The following is a 20,376-nucleotide window of genomic DNA, read 5'->3' as shown; positions in this document are numbered from 1 at the left end:
TATTTGGCGTAAATAGTATCTTTGTAAAATGTTGTCTAATTAGACAACAAACGAGGCAATTTTTTTTCTCGTGCTCTCCTCCTACTTGTGGCTCCCCAGCACCAAGTCCCTTAGGCGAGCCATCTCACACGATTTATTTTAAATCAAATCCAGTCTGATGATCAGATTCCGAAATGTTCTCGAGAAGAACAAGATGGCTGCTGAGTTTGAGGTCTAAGAACCTTCCTGATGTTGCAGGGTGTCGTACTGGCTGCCAGATGTGCTCTACAGGGTTGCAGGAGGCTTCTACAAGAGCCTCTACAAGAAATATGATGTTGAAGATGAGGAGGACCATGAACGGTATAGCAGAAGATAACCCGCTGAAAATCAGCAATATATTAATGATCATTGTGTTGTAGGTTGGTGCCAAGGACGGAAAGATGCTCCAGCTTGCCAAAGCACCTTCGGGCTGACCGGGACGAGACCACGCCCACATCCGGCCCGACGTCCAATGAGATGGACACATATGTGCCCCTCACTCCGCCCCCTCCTCCCACCTTGAAGCCAGAATTGCGTGACATCATGAGGTCTGAGGAACTAATTAGAATTCAATAAAACTGCTGTTTCAATAGAAGTCACAGGAATTTTTATTTATTTATTTATTTATTTATTTATTATGTTAAAATGTAACATCCATCTAATGATAACAACTTTCAAATGTATATATATTTGAAGAATTCTATCCTGAAGCAAAAACCCCATTAAGATTATTTTTCTGAACCAGGCCTGCCCCTTCCCTACAGTTATGAAATCAGCGCTGTCGTAAGCTGATCTAGAATGTTGCGCAACACTGCCGAGCGATGCCTGTGAGAGCTTGTGTGTGAAGCGTCCAAGAGTTGAAAGGATGCATGGCCGGGCTGAAGAGTGGAATATATCTTTTGCGGGTTGCGGCTTTCGCAGTGTTTACTACATGGGAGCCATGACTTGCATCCTGGAGCGAGCGCCAAACCTGGTGCACGGGGCTTCCAAGATTTGCGGAGCGTCGTCGGGATGCCTGGTGGCGGCAGCGTTGACTGTGGGACTCCCCATCGGTGAGAAACTGAGAATGAGTACATAGCAAACTGTTTTTATTCATCTTACAGTCAACATACTCTGCAAGTATATATATATAAAAAAAAAAACTATTACAGACTAAAACTAAAAACGAAAATGAATGAAACCTAAACAAACACACTCTAAAGTGTATTAAAGTAATGGAATTTAAAATCTAATAGAAATAACTATAATGAAAAATCCAATACTATTACAATGATACCTCTGTAATTCACATGAATGGAAAAACGTGATTTGTCCTAGACTAGTCATTCTCGAAATTTTATGCCACCTAAAAACATGAAAACACCATCATAATACTTCACAATATCTCAAACTTCTCATGTATCTGCAAAAGAGAAGCGTGGAGAGTCTGTGTCTTCAAAATGCTACACTGTTGTTTGTTGACTAGGGTTAAATGGGGCAGATGGGGGGGGGGGAGTACTGTAATAACAGTAATTGAACTCAAGTCCATACAAACAAAGAGTTCATTGGTTCACAGATGCACTCACACACAGGTCATCGTAAAAGAAAACAGATTGCAGTGTGTATGACCGGTTCAAGTCCAACAGTGTACTAGTTGACATAAACACATTGCAACATTATGATGACGTTTTAAAACGTGATCCTCAGAACATTTGTACATGGACGTGTTAACGGCGGCTAAAGAAGCGAGGAAGCACCGCTTGAGCGTCTTCCACCCGACCTTCAGCCTCCTGCGAACGCTGCGCGACTCCCTGCGGGAGAAACTTCCGGAAGACGCCCACCGGCGTGCCTCGGGGAGGCTCTGCGTGTCCATCACCAGGATAAGGGACAGGAGAAACGTCTTGGTGTCCCATTTTGACAGCAGGGAGGAGCTCATACAGGTGGGTCGTTCACATTTGAGTGTTCGACTCCAGATTTGATTGAATCTATTTTTGATTATATTTTTGGCTCATTAGAATCTCAGAGTTGAATTCAAATGATAGTGTCAATCTTTGTGTTTGAATCTCCATGTTTGATTCCATGTGATTCACGTGTGTTCAAATCTATCAGAATCAAATCAATGTTTGACTCACATCATAGTGTTAGTGTTTGACTGTCGCGTTTGACTCCATGTTTGATTCATATTATTGAATTTATTTTTGATTGTATTTTTGGCTCATTAGAATCTCAGAGTTGAATTCAAATGATAGTGTCAATCTTTGTGTTTGAATCTCCATCTTTGATTCCATGTTTGATCCACGTGTGTTCAAATCTATCAGAATCAAATCAATGTTTGACTCGCATCATAGTGTTCGTGTTCGACTGTCGCGTTTGACTCCATGTTTGATTCACATGTATGTGTTCAAATCTATCAGAATCAGATCAATGTTTGACTCACGTCATAGTGTTCGTGTCTATGTAGGTGCTAATGTGCAGCTGCTTCTTCCCAGTCTACTGTGGCTTGATTCCACCTTCCTACCGTGGACAAGTGAGTCAATACCGTAAAAGACAAACCCAACTATCATTACCTTTCTAATCGGTATATATCTTAGCTATACATGGATGGAGCCCTGAGCAATAACATGCCGCTGTTGGAGTGTCCAAACACCATCACAGTGGCTCCATTCTGCAGCGAGAGTGACATCAGCCCCAAAGATGGCGCTTGGACCGCCATTTCGGTGTACTGCAATAACCTCAGCATCCAGGTGACCATGGAAAACGTGCGGCGCATCTACACCTCCTTCCTACCTCCGACACCTGAGGTTAGACTCTCAGTGTTTGACTCCATTTGTTTGATCCCATGTTTGATTTGCATAACTGTGCCCAAGTGACTCCTTGTTTGACTCACAGGAGCTGGCTGAGATCTTCCACAGTGGCTACACAGATGCTCTTTGCTTTCTGAGACAAGAAGGTAAGACTAATTATCAGTCATTTTCCTTTTGATTCTTTGTTTTTTGCACACAAATGTACGTGTTCCAGATTTGCTGGCTACATCTTCCCCGGAAGAGCAGGTGGACATTACAAAGGCAGCTTTGGGGGATCAACCCTGGTGGCTGGAGCATAAACATGCACATAACCTTCCGCTCAATATCAAGAGAGGTGAAGCCATCAAATATTATAATATTTATTATAATTATTATATTTATAATTTTAATATAATGTATCATATATAATTATATATATAATATATATATAATATATATGATAATTTAATTATAATATAATACAATGATAAAAATACGGTGTATATAACAAACATGCCCAAGTTCAAATTAAAAATAGAATCTAAGTCAGTGAGTGAAAAATAGGGAGTAAAACCTTTCATAAAATTCAACCAAATTTCCCATAATATCCAAAAAGTGGGAAAATAATTTTTTTTTTTGTCCTTTGTGTGGTTGCAAACAGTATTGTGTGTGGCGTGTAGGGATGATCCAATTGGAAGCCAAAGCTTGTGTCTAGTTGAAGTTTTTTACTACGTGCTGACTCCACTGGTGGTTGCCGTTGAGTTGATTTGGTTCCTTTTAAAAAGGTAATGTTTAAATTCTAATTAAATTAATTCTGCCTAGCAACAAGTCACAATGTCATTTTTCCCCTATGGGGTCCTTCAATATGTGAAATATTGTAATAATGACTTTCATTGGCAGCCTCCTAAGGACTACCAATAATCCACAAAGACTAAACAGCAGTTGCCATGACAACAACTGCAGCAGGTATATTTGTGTAGCTTTTAACCCATAGTTAGCTACTATACAATTTTTCAAATTTTTATCTATTTTATGGGTTAATCATATTCCCTATTTAATCACTTTATATTTACTATTTAACAGAAACCAACTTTCCATTAACTTATAATTACGGAGCTTGATTTTTGTTTTGTTTTTCTCTTCCAGCGTGTCATCGAAGAAGAAACGCAGCAGATTGGACTTTGACTCTAAAAACAAATTATCAACAAATGTGCTTATTTAATGTTGCTGTGTAGCTTTTGACATATTTATATATCGGTTTTGTGAATATTTAACCTTGCACAGGAGGATTCAGTAACTTATGATAAAGATGGTTTACTTAATCTTTCTTTCCAATAAAAACTCCCTCAACAGAACAGGTGAAAAAAACCCAAAATGCAATGATTTATAAAAAGCACCATCAGAACATTTTTAATGGACACAACATAATCATAAAACCCTTGTGACATTTTTCAAACAGTAAATTGATTCTAAAAAGTCCTAAAAGAAAATTCATTTATGATAAAAGGCTGCTGAGGTCATTCCAAAAGACAACATCTTTTGGATACTCGCTTGTTTACTGCATCAGTGTGCAGTACAAATGTAAACAGGATTCAAAAAGGGCACCAAAAAAGCCGCTCCTGCGTAGGTAACAAGAAAAAAAAACAAGTGCGACTAAGTTTTGAATTAAGGGCTTCAAGTAGGACAGAGCGGAGATGAGAGTCGACCGAGTATTGGGACACATCTCTTGATTTAGAAGTGGACAAAAGTATTGGGACAGGGGCCAACCCATTACAGAGGTGTCTCAATACTTTTGTCCACTCAATGGACAACGTATTGAGACATAAGACAGTGATTGAACTATAAAAGGCATGTCCCAATACTTTTGCCTGTTGAGTTGGAATGTGAATAGAAGACAACAATGCTAATGAAGTTAGCATTTCCATTCCGTTATATCTTTACCTTTTCTGCAGCGCTCAGCAGAGTTCCAAGTCCACTTCCAAGTTTCTCCACGGACAGCCCAAACAAAAGTCCCTGCATTTTCACCTGTTTTTAAAATGGCTGCCGTCGAGATCATCAAACCACAAACTAGAATTTTAAAAATGCGCAGAAAGAATATTCTGCAATATGTCTACAAAGTCTATCTAGGCGTGTATATTCCACTAAGGAGGAAAAGTTAAAAAAAAATAGATACAATTTGTCCTCATACATCTGGAGCCTGGCTAGCTCCTCCTCCTCCACCTTCTCCTTCTTCTGCGCTCACGTCTGGAATCTGATCAGCTCGCGATTCTGTCATCCCGTCAGCGTCGGGAAGTTGGGAACTCTTTGACGTGCCTGCATTCTGTCCTCCCTCTTCTGGTGGAATTAGAAATCGACTGTTATTACGTTTTGTTTCTCACACAACGAAATCCACACTTGTCATTCTTTTGCCGTGATTTCATTTTTGTCTCTCCATCCCAGCTTATGCGGAGGACCCCCGCGGGTGCCTTACCGCCATTATTTTCCTGGCTCGGTGAGTCAAAATGCCCGTTGGCCTGACTCGGACCTCCCTCGGCCGACGGCTCGACATAAGCTCCTCCGTAGGCGTCCTCGTAACCGGGATCGTACTGCTCCTCCTTGATGGCTACTCTCTTGGCGTCCTCTGCGGAGGGAGACGGTCGGTGAAATAAACAAAGCGGCGACGTACGGCGCTTGGACCGATCGGCGTACCCTTGGCCAATTGTAGGTTGAAGGAGTATTTTATCTCCTCGATCTCTTTGGGCCGCTGGATGCCCTGGAGATGGTCGCGCAGCTCCCGCAGCTTGATGTAGAAGTGCACTTTGTCCTGAGCGCGGGGGAACTGAGCGCAACGAGCGCTGGAGGACGGCATCAGGTACAGAGCCTGACGAAAAAAAAAAAACATTCAACATCTTGTGCGCCGTTGTTAGAACGAAGACCGGGGGGATGTTTACTCACCACCTCACAGTCGGGAATTTTGTGCGGCTGCAAACCAAAGTCGAGCGTTTTGGGTTTTTTACCAAATAGTTCTCGACAGAACATTTCATATATGCCTGGAAGGGAGAGGAGGGGCGACCATTATTTCTGATGTCAAATATAAATAATAAAGGATTGGCCTGGACTTACATTTTCCATTGAACACGGCAATGAGAGGTTTATATTTCATCAGTTTCTCCACAAGAATTTTGCCTCCTTCGCGCAGCTCTTTGCTGACGGGGCAGAAATGGAGAAGGTTTCGAGACAGCTTCTCAACGGCAAATAACGCAGCGAGTATTGTCGCTAACCTTGACAGGTCTTTACTGCCCGGCGTGGCCCTGGACACCATGTTGGTGAAGCCCATTTTGTACTTGCCGGGCAACGTGTCGTCGTGCGTGTGGTTGAGCTGCTCTTCGGTGAATCCCGAAAGGAAGAGGCACTTCCCTACGAAGACAAATGAGAAAAAAATCTCAGTCGAGCTAACTTTCATTTGCTGATTCTGTGAATGCTTACAAAAATGATTTCCAGGACCAGGGAACCATCGTCCGATGTAGGCGGCCATTAGCCCCGGATTGATACCGATCTGCGAGAAAAAGAGTTTTACAAGGTGATATCGGCTGCTTGCCTTTCTTTTCAAGCAATATCAACAAGTTCTGCTCACAATGACATAGTCCAGATTGTAGTCCAGCAGGTCCGGCAGGGTCTTCTTCATCACCTCCTCCTCCGACATGCCCTTGAAACGATCCACTTTCCTCTTCACCTTTTTGAAGGTCTCATCGATCTTCTCCTGCTTGCCGTCGACCGCCTGACCCTCGGCGCCCTTTTTGGGTTTCGGGCCTGGTTTGCCCTTTGGCGCTTTGGGTTCTTTCGGAGGCTTGGGTGCTTTCGGAGGTTTGGGTTCTTTCGGAGGTTTGGGTGCTTTGGGAGGTTTGGGTGCTTTGGGAGGTTTGGGTTCCTTTGGGACTTTTGGGACCTTTGGCGGCTTGGGTTCCTTGGGCTGAGCTGCTCGGCCACGCTTTTTGGGCGGAGCTGCGTGGAAGATTCAACAAAATTTGTTATTGTTGTGCGAAAAGATTTCTTTCAGTTTAATTAAAAAAAAAAACTTTTAAACAGGGGTGTGTAGACTTTCTATATACACTGTACGTTTTGTCAAGTTAGCAGGCTCCTGCTGCTCCATCATAGGCTCAGGCTGATCCATGTGCGGTGGAACTGCTGCTGCTCCCCCGGTGTGTGCCTCCGGGTAGTGCGGCGGATGGTTGTAATTCGAATATTGGGCTTGAAGGGCTTGGAACCGCTGAGCTGACTGAATCCTGAGGCAAGAAATTGAAAGAACCCGTTCAAATCGGTGTCTCTTGATGCTCCCAATGCAAAACACCATCAAAACACATGAAACTTGAAATCATAAAACAAAGACTGGATTTAATGTAGGACTTGATGGTTACTTATTTGGCCTATTCTGTACAACTCACCACTGTTGCAGATACTCCGAAGAGCCAACAGGCAGGGATCCGTTCAGCTTATTGTCCATCTTGTGGGTTCTTTAACTTCGTTAAATAAAATCCAACATGCATCGTGAGTGATAAAATGGGAGTGGTACATGCAATAAACGGATGGTTAACAAAACATGGAGAAATCAAGAATCAGGACTTTTTCCAACTCATTCTTACTCATAGAAAACTTGTGTTATAATGATTTTGTTTGTGTTTTTCAATCGAACCCTAGTTAACACAATAGAACTGTCATTGCGTCATCAAACATTCCCGTGCATCAGCTACACGTGAGTACTTTTTTAAAAATTAAATACCTTCTTTCTTCCATGGCTAAATGCTAACAATGCTAACAACAAACCACGATGTAAACCTCACTTTATATGAACTGGTTCCATTGTTATCAAACGTTTGATTTGCAAAACTCATCATTTCCATTCCGTGTTAATTTGTACAAATTAAATGAAAGTATTTATGGAGTAAACTAGATACAAGTACCCTTACCAAAACTGCAGCTAATATTAGCCACCGGCTAGCCGCTAAGCTACCGCGGATGGATGATCTCGCTTGAACGATACACCAAAACGGCGCAACAGTTGAGAGTATAAACATGAACTAGACGTACCTAGCTAACGGTTGTTTTAATCCGATTCTCCGGGCGGGGAAGCAGTCTTATTTTCCCCACATATGCCGCTCTTTATTCAGAACATTGAAAGAGCTTCTGGGGCAACAAAGACGTGACAGCGCAGTCTCATTCAACTTTGACACGAGGCAATTCCAAGTCTGAGACGTAGGGGTCGGTTAAAAGAGGAATAAAATACAATGAACCAGCGGCTTTATTCAAATTATTGTGTGAGACATAGAAAATATTCACTATTGTTTTATACATTTATATGCGTATCAATCTCTTTATTCTTTGCTTTTGTACAGAATATTACAAAAATTGAGAAATACCTAGTGTACTATTGGTTTGAACCGCTCGGCTTTTAAACGTGAAGATGCTTTCTATTGGCTAAAAGTTTGTGACGTAGAACGCGGCGTATTCTTGCTGAATGAGTACAAAAAAACCTTTTTTAAATCGAAACCAGTAAGTTTGGATAATTACGTCTCGACCATTAAAAATCGAACTTTTTCCACCCATATGTACAGTACACAAAGAACCATAGCAGGAAATTGATCATTACGATTTTAATAGAAATCATAGTCAAATCACTTGTCTGCACAGATGGTTACACATAAAATTTCATTATTTCAAAATACAGTACAAAAGTAAGTAACCAAAGAAAAAAGGTGATAGCAAAAGCAATAAATAGTGGAAAATATCACACCTAGTACAGTACATGCTCAGTGAGGGCTAAGTTGAAACAGTTGTGTGCAGTCTTTCTTTTTTCTTTTTTTTAGTGCATTCCACTAAAATTCTGCAGTAAACTGTGTGATTCCTCTTGTGTGCCAATTGCAGAGTGCAAATGTCACTTCAATAAAAGTTTCCTGGACTGCTTTGCCTCACATTCTCATGCTGACCACTACAGCTTTCGTATTCGGGATCCAGCTGCTCTTCTTTGATAGCAATCCTCTTTGCATCTTCTGCACAACAAAGAAGCAATAAAAAAAAACGAAGGTAAGGAAGGAATCCCAGAGTTGTTGTATGCGGCGAGGGGTTACCTTTGGCCTGCTGCAGGTCAAAGGAGTAGTCTGTCTCCGTCACGTCCCGGCCGGGGACTACTCCCCCTTTCATGTGGTCTCGCAACTCCTTCAGCTTGATGTAGAAGTGCACTTTGTCCTGCGCGCGGGGGAACTGGGCACACCGCGGACTGGATGAAGGCATCAAGTAGCACACCTAGACCAAAAGAAACATGCTATGGCTTTTTCTTGACGAGGGTTTTAAATATGTGGATGTGATGTTTTGTATACCGTTTCAGTGTCAGGGATCTTGTAGGGCTGCAAGCCAAAGTCCAGGTTCTTGGCCTTCACGCCAAAGATTTCCTTGCAGAATATTTCGTAAATACCTAATATGATAAAAGATATATGTATAAGCAACTTTGAAGATGCATAAATAAAAAATATCTTTTTTAAATGATCTTTGAATGTGCCTCAAAATCACTATGACTGGGCAACACAAATGGTTTTTTTTTTAAATAAATTATTTATATTTATAATAAATGTTTATACTTATAATAAAATTATTTATATATAATGTTTCTTTTACAAAATATAATAGTATCAAATATAAGTCTTAAGATCTTTGAATGATATTTTTTTAATCTGACAATACCTTTTCCGTTAAAAGCCGCTATCAGCGGTTTGTATTTTTGCAGCTTTTCAAGCAACTGTCGCCCTCCTTCACGGATTTCCTTACTGCAAAGGAAAAGAAGACAAGCTTGAATGTCTTTTTACATTCAAAACAGTCTCGGTCCCTTTTCTCCTTTTCTTTCTTTAAATGTGAGGCATAATCACCTGGAAAGGTCTTTGCTGCCAGGTGTGGTCCTCTCAACCATGTTTGTAAAGCCGATGCCGTATTTCTCCGGCAGGCTCTCGTCATGCGTGAAGTTGAGCTGCTGCTCGGTGAAACCGGACAGAAACAAACATTTCCCTGCGGACAAAGCAGGATCAAAAAAAAAAAAATTTACAAACTACATGAATAATGAATAGAAATGTCAACATACAGAAATGGTTGCCAGGGTTGGGGTAGTGGTGTCCTTTATAGGCCGACAATAGTCCCGGGTTGATTCCAATCTGAGGAGAAACATGAGGGGGGGTCACCACGGAAACACATCCCAAAGAAAACCACACGCTCCTCAAACAAAAACCTTACGACGCATCTTCTGACAATTGTGCACTTTTTATGAATTCGGTATGCTCTTTATAACTCACGATCAAAATGTCAAGATCGTAGGTAATAACGTCAGGCAGCGTTTTGGCCATAACCTCAGCCACTGACATGCCGTTGAAGCGGTTCAGTGTCCTTTTGGCCTTCTTTGCTGCTGCCTCGCTCTCATCCTCATCTTCCTCTTTCACCGCCCCGCCTCCTTCGCGCTGATTCTTGGGTGGGCGCCCTCGCTTTTTCTTCACCGGCATCGCTGCTGCAAAAAATAAGTACATACGATAGAAAACGTTGGCCTAACTTATAGACAGCAGTCATGATCTATTTACAATAGCACTTATTCTCAGGGAACATTTAAAAAAAAAAAGACATTGTAGGTTTTCATTTACCTTGAGGTGGGGTCGCGGGTGGAGGTTGGTGGTGAACATTCAGCTCCTCTTGCTGTGTTGGATGTTGATACTGAGATTGCTGTTGTATTGCATGTTCATACTGATTCTGCTGCTGCTGCTGCTGTTGTTGCTGCGGGTATGCAGGATGCTGATCTTGCTGCTGCTCCTGCTGGTAGACGGGCTCCTGGTAATGGAAGTAGTTCTGATAAAACTGCTCCTGGTAGAGCGGCTGCTCCTTGTGCACCGACAGTTCAGTCATGACGGGCTCATCCCTGGGGCCCTCGCTGTAGTGGTTGTGGTGGGACATCACGGGCTGAAGCTCGGGGTGTTGCTGACTTGACTGGTACCTTGGAACAACCAACAAGACATTTAAGCATTTTGACGATATCCATGATGTCAGCTATTGCACAGTTTTGGCTCCCTGTGGTTTCTATAAAATTGTAGGACATTTTAGGACAATTTACTGTCCATCTAGTGGTCAGTGAAGACACATGATGAATGCACAACACTCTTTAGACTACCCAAAACATGCAAACAAAAATGAAAAAAAATGGAGTTGCTCACAAATGGTGTTTTCTATTTTACGTGTATATGCGAATAATTCTGCCTTCAGATTGCATTATACTGCATGCACAAGATATGATCATTTGAATAATTGAAAAGAAAACAGAACAAGCCGAGATGACGATTGCATTTCCTCGGAATTATTCCAGCAACAACTCACCACTGCTGGAAATAATCCATGGGCACAGTCAACGGTGTAAACTCGTTTTCCTCCATACTGACTGTCAATTTACTTCACAAAAACATCAAGATTCAGAGAACAACGAAGCTGTGCCGAAAGAGAGCGCATTGCAGTGCTGCTTACGCTCCCATGACAAAAAACATCTCCGGATAATGGCACTTGTCGCTTTACGTTACGTTTATCAAACGATTTTAAACAATATACATCTGTCGGGATAAAACAATCACATATATGCCAAATTTGACATACCTGTCATACATTTTAAAGCTTCGGATTTTGAGACGAGGGGGCAGGGAAGCTATTTCAAAACAAAGAGCATCGAAACTTTGCGATGTGTTCGCTTACCGCCACCTATCGGTCGGAAGGCGCACTTTTTTCTTCTTCTTCATCGTCTCGGATACTTGATGCGCGTTACCGCCCTCTATCGGACAAAACGAAAGGTGACGACTCCAACCCGGATGTAATCTCTTCGGCATGCGACCTGGTTGTCTCCCGATGACAGTCAGTCCTTGGATCGGAAACAACGTGTTTACACATTTAACAATGCGATAATTTACCATTTTAATGCAAACATTTAAAGGTAAACGGGTATAGCACTTACAGGTATTATTAGGAGCCTATTTAAGCAGGTAGATTTTCATTTTAGCAATGTACACTGATGGCATGATATATGTTTGTATTTGTTCACAGTCCGAAAGTGTGCATGGTGTTCCACGTTGAAGTTGTGCAAAAATGCCTGCTGGAGTGTCATGGACTCGTTACCTGAGGATGTACGGAGCATGTATATTGGCCATGTTTGCCGGGGCACAGGCGGTCCACCAGTACTACCTACCAGACCTGGTGAGGCGACTGAATTCAATATTTCACATTTACAAACGTATTCATCAGTCCACACATGTGGGTGTTAATTTATTAAGAAGTATTGACTGATTTAAGTAGCTCTATTTTATGCAGGTATCGTTTCTGGCAACGCTGAGGCAATTTTCAATTTGAAGTTGTGTTCATTTCTTTCTTTTCCATCAGAGTATACCAGAGGTCCCCCCAAAACCTGGTGAGCTAAAGACAGAATTACTGGGCTTCAAAGTCAGAGAAGCAGCCGCACAGCAGCAGATGAAAGAAGAACCCAAGACGAACTAATCTGGAGATCATTTATAATGGAAATATTCTCAGGACAATGGACAATATACTTTATTAGAGTCATCGGCGAGGTGGAGGAAGACGGTGCATCATCTCCTGCTCATCGGATAAGCATTGTAGAAAATTGTGTTTGTTTCAAAATGTAGATAAAATACAATAAATAAATCAATGGCATTTTTTTATTATGCTAGTAATTAATTGTTGAATTTTGTCACTCCCCATATATGTATAAAATAAAGTTTTTATTGTTTTGATTTGTTTGATACACAAATGTCGCACGACGACCCAATTTTTTGTGGGGAGACTTCGTATCCTAGCAACCGAATATCAACATTAAGAATTGAAGACAAGATGGCGACCGAACGGGAGAAAGAAGCTTCTGCTTACCTGGAAAAACACAAAATCTTCGACCTCATGAAAAACCTCACCAGCATGCTCTTTTTTTACCGACCAGGTTAGTCAGTTATATATTACAAACAACTACTTCTCTGGTTCTTCTATATCAAACAAATTTGTTTTAGGTTCATTTACCTGACATGTTTCGGCGGAATCTTCCGCCTTCATCAGAGTGTCACTGATGTGTTTGTGACGCGTCTTTATCAGCTGATGGATGAAGGCGTGGCTCACCTGTCAGATTTGACAGGTGAGTCACGCCCTCTGCTGTCAGTTCACCTCTCCAAAACACTGTTCCAGGTTGTAGAGAGCATGTATGCTCCCTCGTCCCTGTTGATGGTCCTCGGGCCCCGCTTGCGGATCTCAATGGCCTCCCTGATCCAACGCTGATGTTTGTTTTCTTCAGTGCGGATGACTCTGGCCTTCTCCCAGTCCATGATGTGGTTTTCCCTTTTACAGTGGTCGGTGATGGCTGACTTGTAGTGTTCCTGTTCTGCTTGTAGTTTTATTGCTCTTGTTTGTCTTGTTGCTGTCTCCTTCTCACATTCCTTCTTGTGTTCCATTTTTCTTGTGATGAAGTTCCTCCCTGTCTCCCCGATGTATGATTTATTACATGATTTGCATGGAATCTCGTATATGGAATTGCATTTATTTTCCGGATTTACTCTGTCCTTTGGGTGGACCAGTATCTGACGGAGTGTTATATGTGGTTTGATAGGTGTGCTTATGTTGTATTTTTTCATGGTTCTTTTGATGCGTTCCGTAATTCCTCTCACATACGGCAACGTCACCATTCCGCTGGGTTCCTGTTTCCTTGTTTGTTTCTTTCTTTGCTCCTGTGTTTTGTATTTTTTGTTTTTTACCTGTTCTGCACCTTTGGTTATTGCCCATTGTGGATACTGACATTTTTTGAGTGCGTGTTGTATGTATTTTTCTTCCTGTGTTATGTCGTCCGGATCTGTGATTATTGTTGTACGTTCGTATAGTGTTCTGACTACTGACAGTTTGTGTATAGTGGGATGTTCTGATGTCCAGAGGAGGTATTGGTCGGTGTGTGTGGGTTTTCTGTGTACTTTTGTTCTTATGTCACCATTGTCTGTGTGGTGTATGTTAATGTCTAAAAAGGCTATGGATCGAGCTGTTTCCTCTTCATGGGTGAATTTGATGTTACCCGTGGTGTCTATGGTGTTGAGATGGTCTGTGAGGTGTTGTGTATGTCCTGTTTTTACTTTTTCCAGAATGTCGTCGACGTAACGTTTCCATAGAGTGGGTTTGTATGTGTCCGGGGCTGTTAAGAGTGCCTTCTGTTCTAAATCTTCCATAAAAAAATTGCACATGATGGCAGAAAGTGGGTCTCCCATGGGGAATCCCTCTTTTTGCCTGTATATTGTGTTTCTGTATTGAAAGTATGTGGAGGTAGCGATGAAATGAAGTAGTTGGGTGATGTCTTGTGCTGTTAGATTTGTCCGTTTCTTGAGTGTCTTGTCTGTTGATAGTCTGTCATGTACTATGCGTATGGTAGGTTGTGTGGGCGTTTTTGTGAAGAGTGAAATGACGTCGTGTGATATGAGCATTTCATCTTTCTGTACTTTTATGTGTGTGAGTTCCGTGGCAAGCTGTCTTGAGTTTTTGCAGTGTTGATCCGTGTGTCCTAATAGTGGTTTTATTATTTCTATGAGTGCTTTTGAAAGGTTGTATGTGACTGACCCTATGCTGTCTACAATGGGGCGGAGAGGTGTACCTGGTTTATGGATTTTTGGTGTGCCATAGATTCTGGGGATGATGTTTGCTGTGGGTATTAGGTGATTGTATGCCTGTTTGTCTATTTTATTTTCCATGAGTAGTGGTTTGAGTAATGCTTTGAGTTTATTTTTCTTGTCTTCTGTTGGGTCTTTTTTTATTACTTCATAGGTATCGTCCTGTAGTAACTGTTGCATTGATTCTTCGTAAGTGTCCGTGTCCATAATCACTGTTGTTCTGCCTTTGTCCGCCGGGAGGATTGTAATGTCTTTATTTTTCGCTAGTGTGATCATTGCGTTTGCTTCCTGTTTTGTAATATTACTGGGTGGTGATTTAGCCGTTTTTAATATCCCTGCAACTTCATTGCGTAGTGCTGCTTTTTGACCTGGGTTATGTATTTTTTCGCATGCTAACTCCGTGGCTAAAATGAAATCATCGTGGGGTATGTTTTTGGGTGTGATTGCGTAGTTGAGTCCTTTTGCTAATATGCTGCGTTCTGCCTGGGTGAGTTTATGGCGTGACATGTTGTGAATCCATTTTTCGTTGATGTGTGTGTGATCCGGTTGTGTCTTCTTTTGTGCAATGAGTCTGTCCAATTTCCCGATGTGTCGGTTTTTTGTGGCGACAAATTCCTGTTCGTGTATATTATCGAAATGTTCGTGTAGTGTTGTTTCCGTGTCATTGTCCAGGACATACCGGTGTTTGAATTGTTCCGTCCGTCGCTGTAGTTCATCGTTGATATTGTTGAGTTTGTTGTTTGTGCAGCGTATCCTTTCTTTGGCCAGAGCCATCCGCACTCTCCTTACAATCCTTTCCGCATTCCTGGTCGGAATTGGGTTCTTGATTGTCAGGCTGGCCGGCGTTACTTCTTCATCTCGGCAGCGTAGATTGAACCTCAGGTGGTTCCTATAGCGAGCTCGTTTTTTCGTCAGTTTTTCAAGGAGGCGAAACTCTTTGACGCAGTTCTCTCCATAACTTCTTCGTAATAGTTGTACTAGGTTCATCTTGTTTTTTCTTTTTCAATTACTCTCTGGAACCAGAGAAGTAATTGAAAAAGAAAAAACAAGATGAACCTAGTACAACTATTACAAACAACTGTTTTTTAGGGCAGTTTTTTATTTTTTTAGGTAAAACGACTCGAGTTTACCAGCTAATTAGTAGGTTAGCTGAACTAGAAAGTCAGTTTAATGGTTCTTTTCTCTGATTTATTTGTAGTATGTGTACATTTAGTTTCTTGAGATTATTGTATATTTAAAAAGTTTATAGCTATCCTGCAATTGTACAGAAATACTATGAAATTTTGCTAATCTTCATAAAAACAATCACTGTCGACCTTTCCAGTTTACTCCAGTTTGATTGGTCATTGGCAGTTTGATTGGTCATATTTTAATTTGATTGTCTTATTTATAAACTTAACTTTTTTAGCTGACGTCACTATTTATTGCAGTATATATATTTTTTTCTTAGTCTTTTAATCTATTTTCACGTTATTTTCTCATTTGCTCTTCATATTATTTTTCATCTATCTGAATTTGTTTGTTTCTTTTTAGATGATCCCAAAGAGTTTCTCATTGAGAAACTGAAACAACTAAAAGAAGCTCGAGATAACGGCCAAGAAGCGCCCAGTCTCCTCAGCCCTTCCAACCTGGATGCAGTGTTTGGTCTAGTGGACCCAGCCAATCTAAGACATGTCACGTTTACACAATACAAACAGGGTGAGTGCCAAAGATATCAAGAAAAGAAATATCTTTACATACTGTTCTGTTAAACGGGCCTTTCTTTCTCCTCAGCTCTGATCTCACTGGGCATGAAAGACATCAATGAATGTCCTGATGGTGTAAACGAAGACAAAATATCCTATGATACTTTCATAACAGAAGGGTAAGAGAGGTTGTGGGAATTTAGTTAAAAGTCTTTTTTGGTTCATAATATTGTGTTATTTTTTTCTACAGGATGATAAGCTTGCAGAAAGGCTCATCGACATACAAACAACCCTAAATATTTATTTTTACTCCTAAAAGTAACCTTTTTTTGTTTCTTTATACACTTTTGCAATGCTGTTCCATTTTATGCTTTGAGACAGACCTATATGAAAATATCTTTATAAACATATGAATGAATAAAAAAAGTGAATTGATTGCTTAGTTTTATTATAAACATGGCATTCAGTGTGATGTAATATTTATGTACTGTATTTTTTTAGTATTTTATATATTCTATCTTCTGTATTTACAGTATATTTGTTTTTTCGGTTTGTATCAAGTCTATTTTTTTATGTAATTGTCTATTATTTATATTTACTTAAGTATTTTAGTTAGATATATTTTCACATGTACTGTATTTATATTATTCATTTTAGTACTGTTTTGTAGTTTTCACCGGAGAATCAATGGCCGCTTCCCGGTGGGCGTGGCCAAACGGAATACCGGAAGTGACATGGCTGCCTCCTTGCGTGAAGCCCTTTCTCCTATCTCCGCTTGTTAGTCTTGGCTGTTTGCTTTTTGCGTTTCTCCTCCTTTCTCAACTGTCACCGTTTTCCACCCAGTCACCGTCGCTTGGATCCCAGCATGGGCACCGTCCACGCCAGGGTAAGAAAAGCGACGAAAACGTGTCGTTTTTGGCGTTTGACCTCTCGCCGTGTGCGGCTGCTAAGGAGAAAAGGGAGGGAGGCCCTCAGTGACAGCGTCCACCCTTCGACGACACATTGGGCATTAGGGTTGCTTATTAACGATCACAATATGCATTTTTATACCTCTCTCACATTTTGTTTGCTGTGCATGTTAAAGATATTAACGCAAAAATGCTGAAAATTGAGGTTTGCTTAGACGGAAGATGCCAACTCGCTGTCTTCATGCCTTTTTGTGCATCATACTTTTATGATCTGGGAATCGAAAAACAGGAAATTCATTATTGAAATCACAGTGTGCCTCTGATGTTTGTTTTTCTTTCTGCAACATGGTGTTGCAGAGCCTGGACCCTCTGCCCATGCAGGGTCCAGAGCTGGGAATTCACGCCGACGACATTGAGCCTCTTGAAATAGAGCAGGAGCCCAAGCAGGAGATTCTGGAAAACAAGGATGTAAGATCCATGTAGTTGCCAAGCATGCCATCCTTTTGTCAAATAATTTTTCCTTTGAAATCCAAAGGTGGTGGTCCAGAGGGTTCATATAGACGGGCTTGGAAGGACCAAGGAGGACCTGCTGTCTTACGAGATCTCAGGCGTTTTCCGAGCAAAGAATTTAATCGATGTACGTATTGTAAATACGACAACGTGAATCTCCGTCTTGGTAACTGAGTCTTCGCTGCTGTGTTGTTAATTCAGGTAATGAGAAAATCCCACGAAGCCAGGCAGAAGCTGCTCCGTCTCGGAATCTTCCGAAAAGTTGAAGTTGTTATTGACACCTCAAGAGGTACGCCAAACACAAATGCCAACTGTACTTTTTCTCGTCCAAAGCTACTTTGGCTTTTTTTTATATTCAAGGTGATGACGCTCTTCCCAACGGCCTCGACGTGACCTTCGAGGTCACCGAGTTGAGGCGGATGACCGGCAGTTACAACACGATGGTGGGCAACAATGAAGGAAGCATGGTGAGTGTGCAAAAAGGACCGTCTCACTTGAGTTGTCGCGACTCAGTGATGGTTACAATAATGCGTCACGGCAGGTGCTGGGAATGAAGTTGCCCAATGTGTTCGGCCGGGCCGAGAAACTCACCTTTCAATTCTCGTACGGCACCAAAGAGACTTCCTACGGCCTTTCTTTTTTCAAACCTCAAGTGGGGAACTTTGAACGCAAGTAAGAACACATTTTGGATTTTTTTGGGGGGGTTATTTGTCTTTTTTAGGGTCAAGTGACTTTCCATCTCTTTGTTTTTCCCCTTTCGTGTAGCATCACGTTCAATGCTTATAAAGTAACGGGTCAATTTCCGTGGAGCTCCCTGCGGGAGACGGATCGTGGCGTCTCGGTGGAGCTGAACGTAAATACCCGCAAGCAGTTACGTCATCGCGAAGAGAATTTTTTTACTCTATACCATCCATCTTTGTTCAGTTCCCCGTATGGAAGACCAACCAAACCCTAAAGTGGGAAGGCGTGTGGAGAGATTTGGGATGTCTGGCTCGCACCGCCTCCTTCGCTGTCCGGGAAGAGAGTGGACATTCCCTCAAGTCGTCACTGGCGGTATCTTCGATCAAGAAATGCACAGTTGTTTCATAAACTGCCATTTTGAATGACATTGAGTGGACTAACGATGACATCACCACCTTGGATGCCATCTTTCTTTCCCCGTCAGCACGCCATGGTCATCGACACCAGAAATTCCTCCATCCTGCCCAGGAAAGGTGTCCTCTTGAAAATCCATCAGGTCGCTTGCAGACCACTTTATTCTCCATTAATCCACAAATATATTAATTTATTCATGTATTTATTAATTATTCCATGTTTTGCAGGAGCTTGCCGGTTACACGGGAGGAGATGCCAGTTTCCTCAAGGAGGACTTTGAAATCCAGCTCAATAAGAGCCTCTTTTGGGACTCTGTAAGAGTTCCACATCTTTTGTCATTTTGAAAGCCTGTAAAAATATCAAATGATTCTTCACCAAAAATTTTTTATTTTATTTTTTTTCCTCTCCCTCGCAGGTTCTGTCTGCCTCCATGTGGGGCGGTTTGCTGCTGCCTATTGGTGAAAAGCCAACAAGCATAGCAGACAGGTTTTTAGAGTTTTCTTGTTATAATTTAAATGGGGGAAAAATGATCATAATTTTCTTCGTCATCCCTCCAGGTTCTATCTGGGCGGCCCCACCAGTATTCGTGGTTTCAGCATGTATAGCATGGGCCCGCAGAGCGAAGGTGAGATTCATTGTCACCTTCGAGGCTTCTTTTTGTGTTTGTTAAGTTTTTGTGTTTTGTTTTTTTACTGGTATGACAGGCGATTACCTGGGAGGAGAAGCCTACTGGGCGGGAGGCCTTCACCTCTACACTCCGCTGCCCTTCCGGCCAGGCAGGGGGGGCTTCGGCGACCTCTTCCGAACGCATTTCTTTCTCAACGCCGGGAATCTTTGTAACCTTAACTATGGTGAATAAGCTCCTAAGAAGAAAAAAAAAAAGATTGCTATATCTCAAAAGTTTAACAGGTTTGTCTTGGTTAGGGGAGGGCCCTCAAGCACATTTGAAGAAGCTGGCTGAGTGCATTCGCTGGTCATATGGACTTGGCATTGTGTTGCGTTTGGGCAACATTGCCAGACTGGAGCTGAACTACTGCATTCCCATGGGAGTTCAGAGTGGAGACAGGTCAAAGATTTTTCTTGGTCTCTCTCTTTTTTTTTTTAATTTAATATTACAAAAATATGGAATTTGAATGCCTGCTGTCTTCCAGGATATGTGATGGGGTGCAGTTTGGAGCAGGAATACGCTTCCTCTGAAGCCACGAGTCTCTGTACAACGGAAACGCCACGGCGCTGAAAGGGAAGACTGCGAATATTAGATGTTTGTTTGCAACTTAGAACTTCAATGATAAACATGTTTGCACTGAATTAGCGTTGCTCTGTGTTTGTTTTCTTTTCCTACCTTTGAAAATATATTGGTACTGGATTTCTTAGTCTTTTAGGCTCATGTGCAGAATACGTTGACTTGTGTCAGCTCAATAACCAACAGCCTGCTATTCAAAAAATCTTCATATAACCTGAGATCATACAATTTTTTTCTGTTTTATTATTAGCCAATTTAGTTTTTTTTCTCCACATTATTTTGATTGCATGAAAGCACCTTGGGCTTACTTTTTTCTCTCAGTAATTTCGACTTTTGTACTTAAATTATGATTACCAACTTTTAGTTAAGGACTTAAATCAATACATGTACAGATAAAAAAAATATGTATTGAATGGATGGCTGCGTCAAATGAGCGCCATAACTGCGCGGCACTTTCCGCTCATTTTCTAGTCA

At 41.5% G+C, this 20,376-nt stretch overlaps 6 protein-coding genes across 18 annotated transcripts; 4 read left to right on the top strand and 2 right to left on the bottom strand.

The window, feature by feature from the left end:
- The first annotated feature begins 819 nt into the window (after positions 1–819).
- LOC133157347 (patatin-like phospholipase domain-containing protein 2) lies at positions 820–4,165 on the top strand. Of its 3 annotated transcripts, none has more exons than XM_061283825.1 (9): positions 820–1,070; positions 1,705–1,937; positions 2,459–2,524; positions 2,589–2,741; positions 2,887–2,947; positions 3,016–3,135; positions 3,442–3,565; positions 3,681–3,746; positions 3,927–4,165. In XM_061283825.1, exons 1-9 carry the CDS (start codon positions 884–886, stop codon positions 4,000–4,002), a joined length of 1,086 nt encoding a protein of 361 aa, XP_061139809.1. In that variant the 5' UTR covers positions 820–883; the 3' UTR covers positions 4,003–4,165. The 3 variants fall into 3 exon arrangements, with proteins under 3 accessions (XP_061139809.1, XP_061139808.1, XP_061139810.1); XM_061283824.1 differs by having other exon boundaries at positions 2,589–2,798; positions 3,927–4,164; XM_061283826.1 differs by lacking the exons at positions 3,442–3,565; positions 3,681–3,746 and having other exon boundaries at positions 2,589–2,798.
- Positions 4,164–7,983, bottom strand: tdg.1 (thymine DNA glycosylase, tandem duplicate 1). Of its 2 annotated transcripts, none has more exons than XM_061283821.1 (11): positions 7,845–7,983; positions 7,202–7,276; positions 6,876–7,042; positions 6,394–6,761; positions 6,246–6,315; positions 6,041–6,176; positions 5,883–5,965; positions 5,715–5,809; positions 5,469–5,640; positions 5,251–5,400; positions 4,164–5,114 (listed from the first exon to the last, which is right to left on the bottom strand). In XM_061283821.1, exons 2-11 carry the CDS (start codon positions 7,258–7,260, stop codon positions 4,963–4,965), a joined length of 1,452 nt encoding a protein of 483 aa, XP_061139805.1. In that variant the 5' UTR covers positions 7,261–7,276; positions 7,845–7,983; the 3' UTR covers positions 4,164–4,962. The 2 variants fall into 2 exon arrangements, with proteins under 2 accessions (XP_061139805.1, XP_061139806.1); XM_061283822.1 differs by having other exon boundaries at positions 4,164–5,111.
- A 409-nt stretch (positions 7,984–8,392) lies between these two features.
- On the bottom strand, positions 8,393–12,983 carry tdg.2 (thymine DNA glycosylase, tandem duplicate 2). 8 transcript variants are annotated; one of them, XM_061282595.1, is made up of 10 exons: positions 12,843–12,983; positions 11,520–11,682; positions 10,430–10,776; positions 10,091–10,299; positions 9,883–9,952; positions 9,674–9,809; positions 9,492–9,574; positions 9,131–9,225; positions 8,882–9,056; positions 8,393–8,803 (listed from the first exon to the last, which is right to left on the bottom strand). In XM_061282595.1, exons 1-10 carry the CDS (start codon positions 12,847–12,849, stop codon positions 8,694–8,696), a joined length of 1,395 nt encoding a protein of 464 aa, XP_061138579.1. In that variant the 5' UTR covers positions 12,850–12,983; the 3' UTR covers positions 8,393–8,693. The 8 variants fall into 8 exon arrangements, with proteins under 8 accessions (XP_061138579.1, XP_061138580.1, XP_061138581.1 ...); XM_061282596.1 differs by lacking the exon at positions 12,843–12,983 and adding an exon at positions 12,699–12,714; XM_061282597.1 differs by lacking the exon at positions 12,843–12,983 and adding an exon at positions 11,154–11,225 and having other exon boundaries at positions 11,424–11,623.
- Positions 11,872–12,565, top strand: LOC133156692 (ubiquinol-cytochrome-c reductase complex assembly factor 6). The gene is made up of 2 exons (XM_061282606.1): positions 11,872–12,014; positions 12,198–12,565. Exons 1-2 carry the CDS (start codon positions 11,907–11,909, stop codon positions 12,309–12,311), a joined length of 222 nt encoding a protein of 73 aa, XP_061138590.1. The 5' UTR covers positions 11,872–11,906; the 3' UTR covers positions 12,312–12,565.
- Positions 12,648–16,956, top strand: si:dkey-42p14.3 (EF-hand calcium-binding domain-containing protein 10). Of its 2 annotated transcripts, XM_061282605.1 has the most exons (5): positions 12,648–12,765; positions 15,995–16,159; positions 16,235–16,325; positions 16,397–16,464; positions 16,817–16,956. In XM_061282605.1, exons 1-4 carry the CDS (start codon positions 12,663–12,665, stop codon positions 16,440–16,442), a joined length of 405 nt encoding a protein of 134 aa, XP_061138589.1. In that variant the 5' UTR covers positions 12,648–12,662; the 3' UTR covers positions 16,443–16,464; positions 16,817–16,956. The 2 variants fall into 2 exon arrangements, with proteins under 2 accessions (XP_061138589.1, XP_061138588.1); XM_061282604.1 differs by lacking the exon at positions 16,817–16,956 and having other exon boundaries at positions 16,397–16,581.
- Positions 16,891–19,967, top strand: samm50 (SAMM50 sorting and assembly machinery component). 2 transcript variants are annotated; one of them, XM_061282603.1, is made up of 15 exons: positions 16,891–17,032; positions 17,412–17,522; positions 17,590–17,691; positions 17,766–17,853; positions 17,925–18,031; positions 18,106–18,236; positions 18,330–18,417; positions 18,489–18,617; positions 18,730–18,801; positions 18,887–18,973; positions 19,075–19,145; positions 19,217–19,284; positions 19,364–19,510; positions 19,584–19,725; positions 19,811–19,967. In XM_061282603.1, the coding sequence occupies exons 1-15, from the start codon at positions 17,012–17,014 to the stop codon at positions 19,854–19,856; spliced, it is 1,410 nt and encodes a 469-aa protein (XP_061138587.1). In that variant the 5' UTR covers positions 16,891–17,011; the 3' UTR covers positions 19,857–19,967. The 2 variants fall into 2 exon arrangements, with proteins under 2 accessions (XP_061138587.1, XP_061138586.1); XM_061282602.1 differs by having other exon boundaries at positions 19,217–19,286; positions 19,357–19,510; positions 19,569–19,725.
- The last annotated feature ends 409 nt before the right edge of the window (positions 19,968–20,376 follow it).

The sequence above is a fragment of the Syngnathus typhle genome, linkage group LG7, assembly GCF_033458585.1.
Source record: "Syngnathus typhle isolate RoL2023-S1 ecotype Sweden linkage group LG7, RoL_Styp_1.0, whole genome shotgun sequence".
Taxonomy (NCBI): Eukaryota; Metazoa; Chordata; class Actinopteri; order Syngnathiformes; family Syngnathidae; genus Syngnathus; species Syngnathus typhle.
This window is presented reverse-complemented; position numbering and strand designations above follow the sequence as displayed.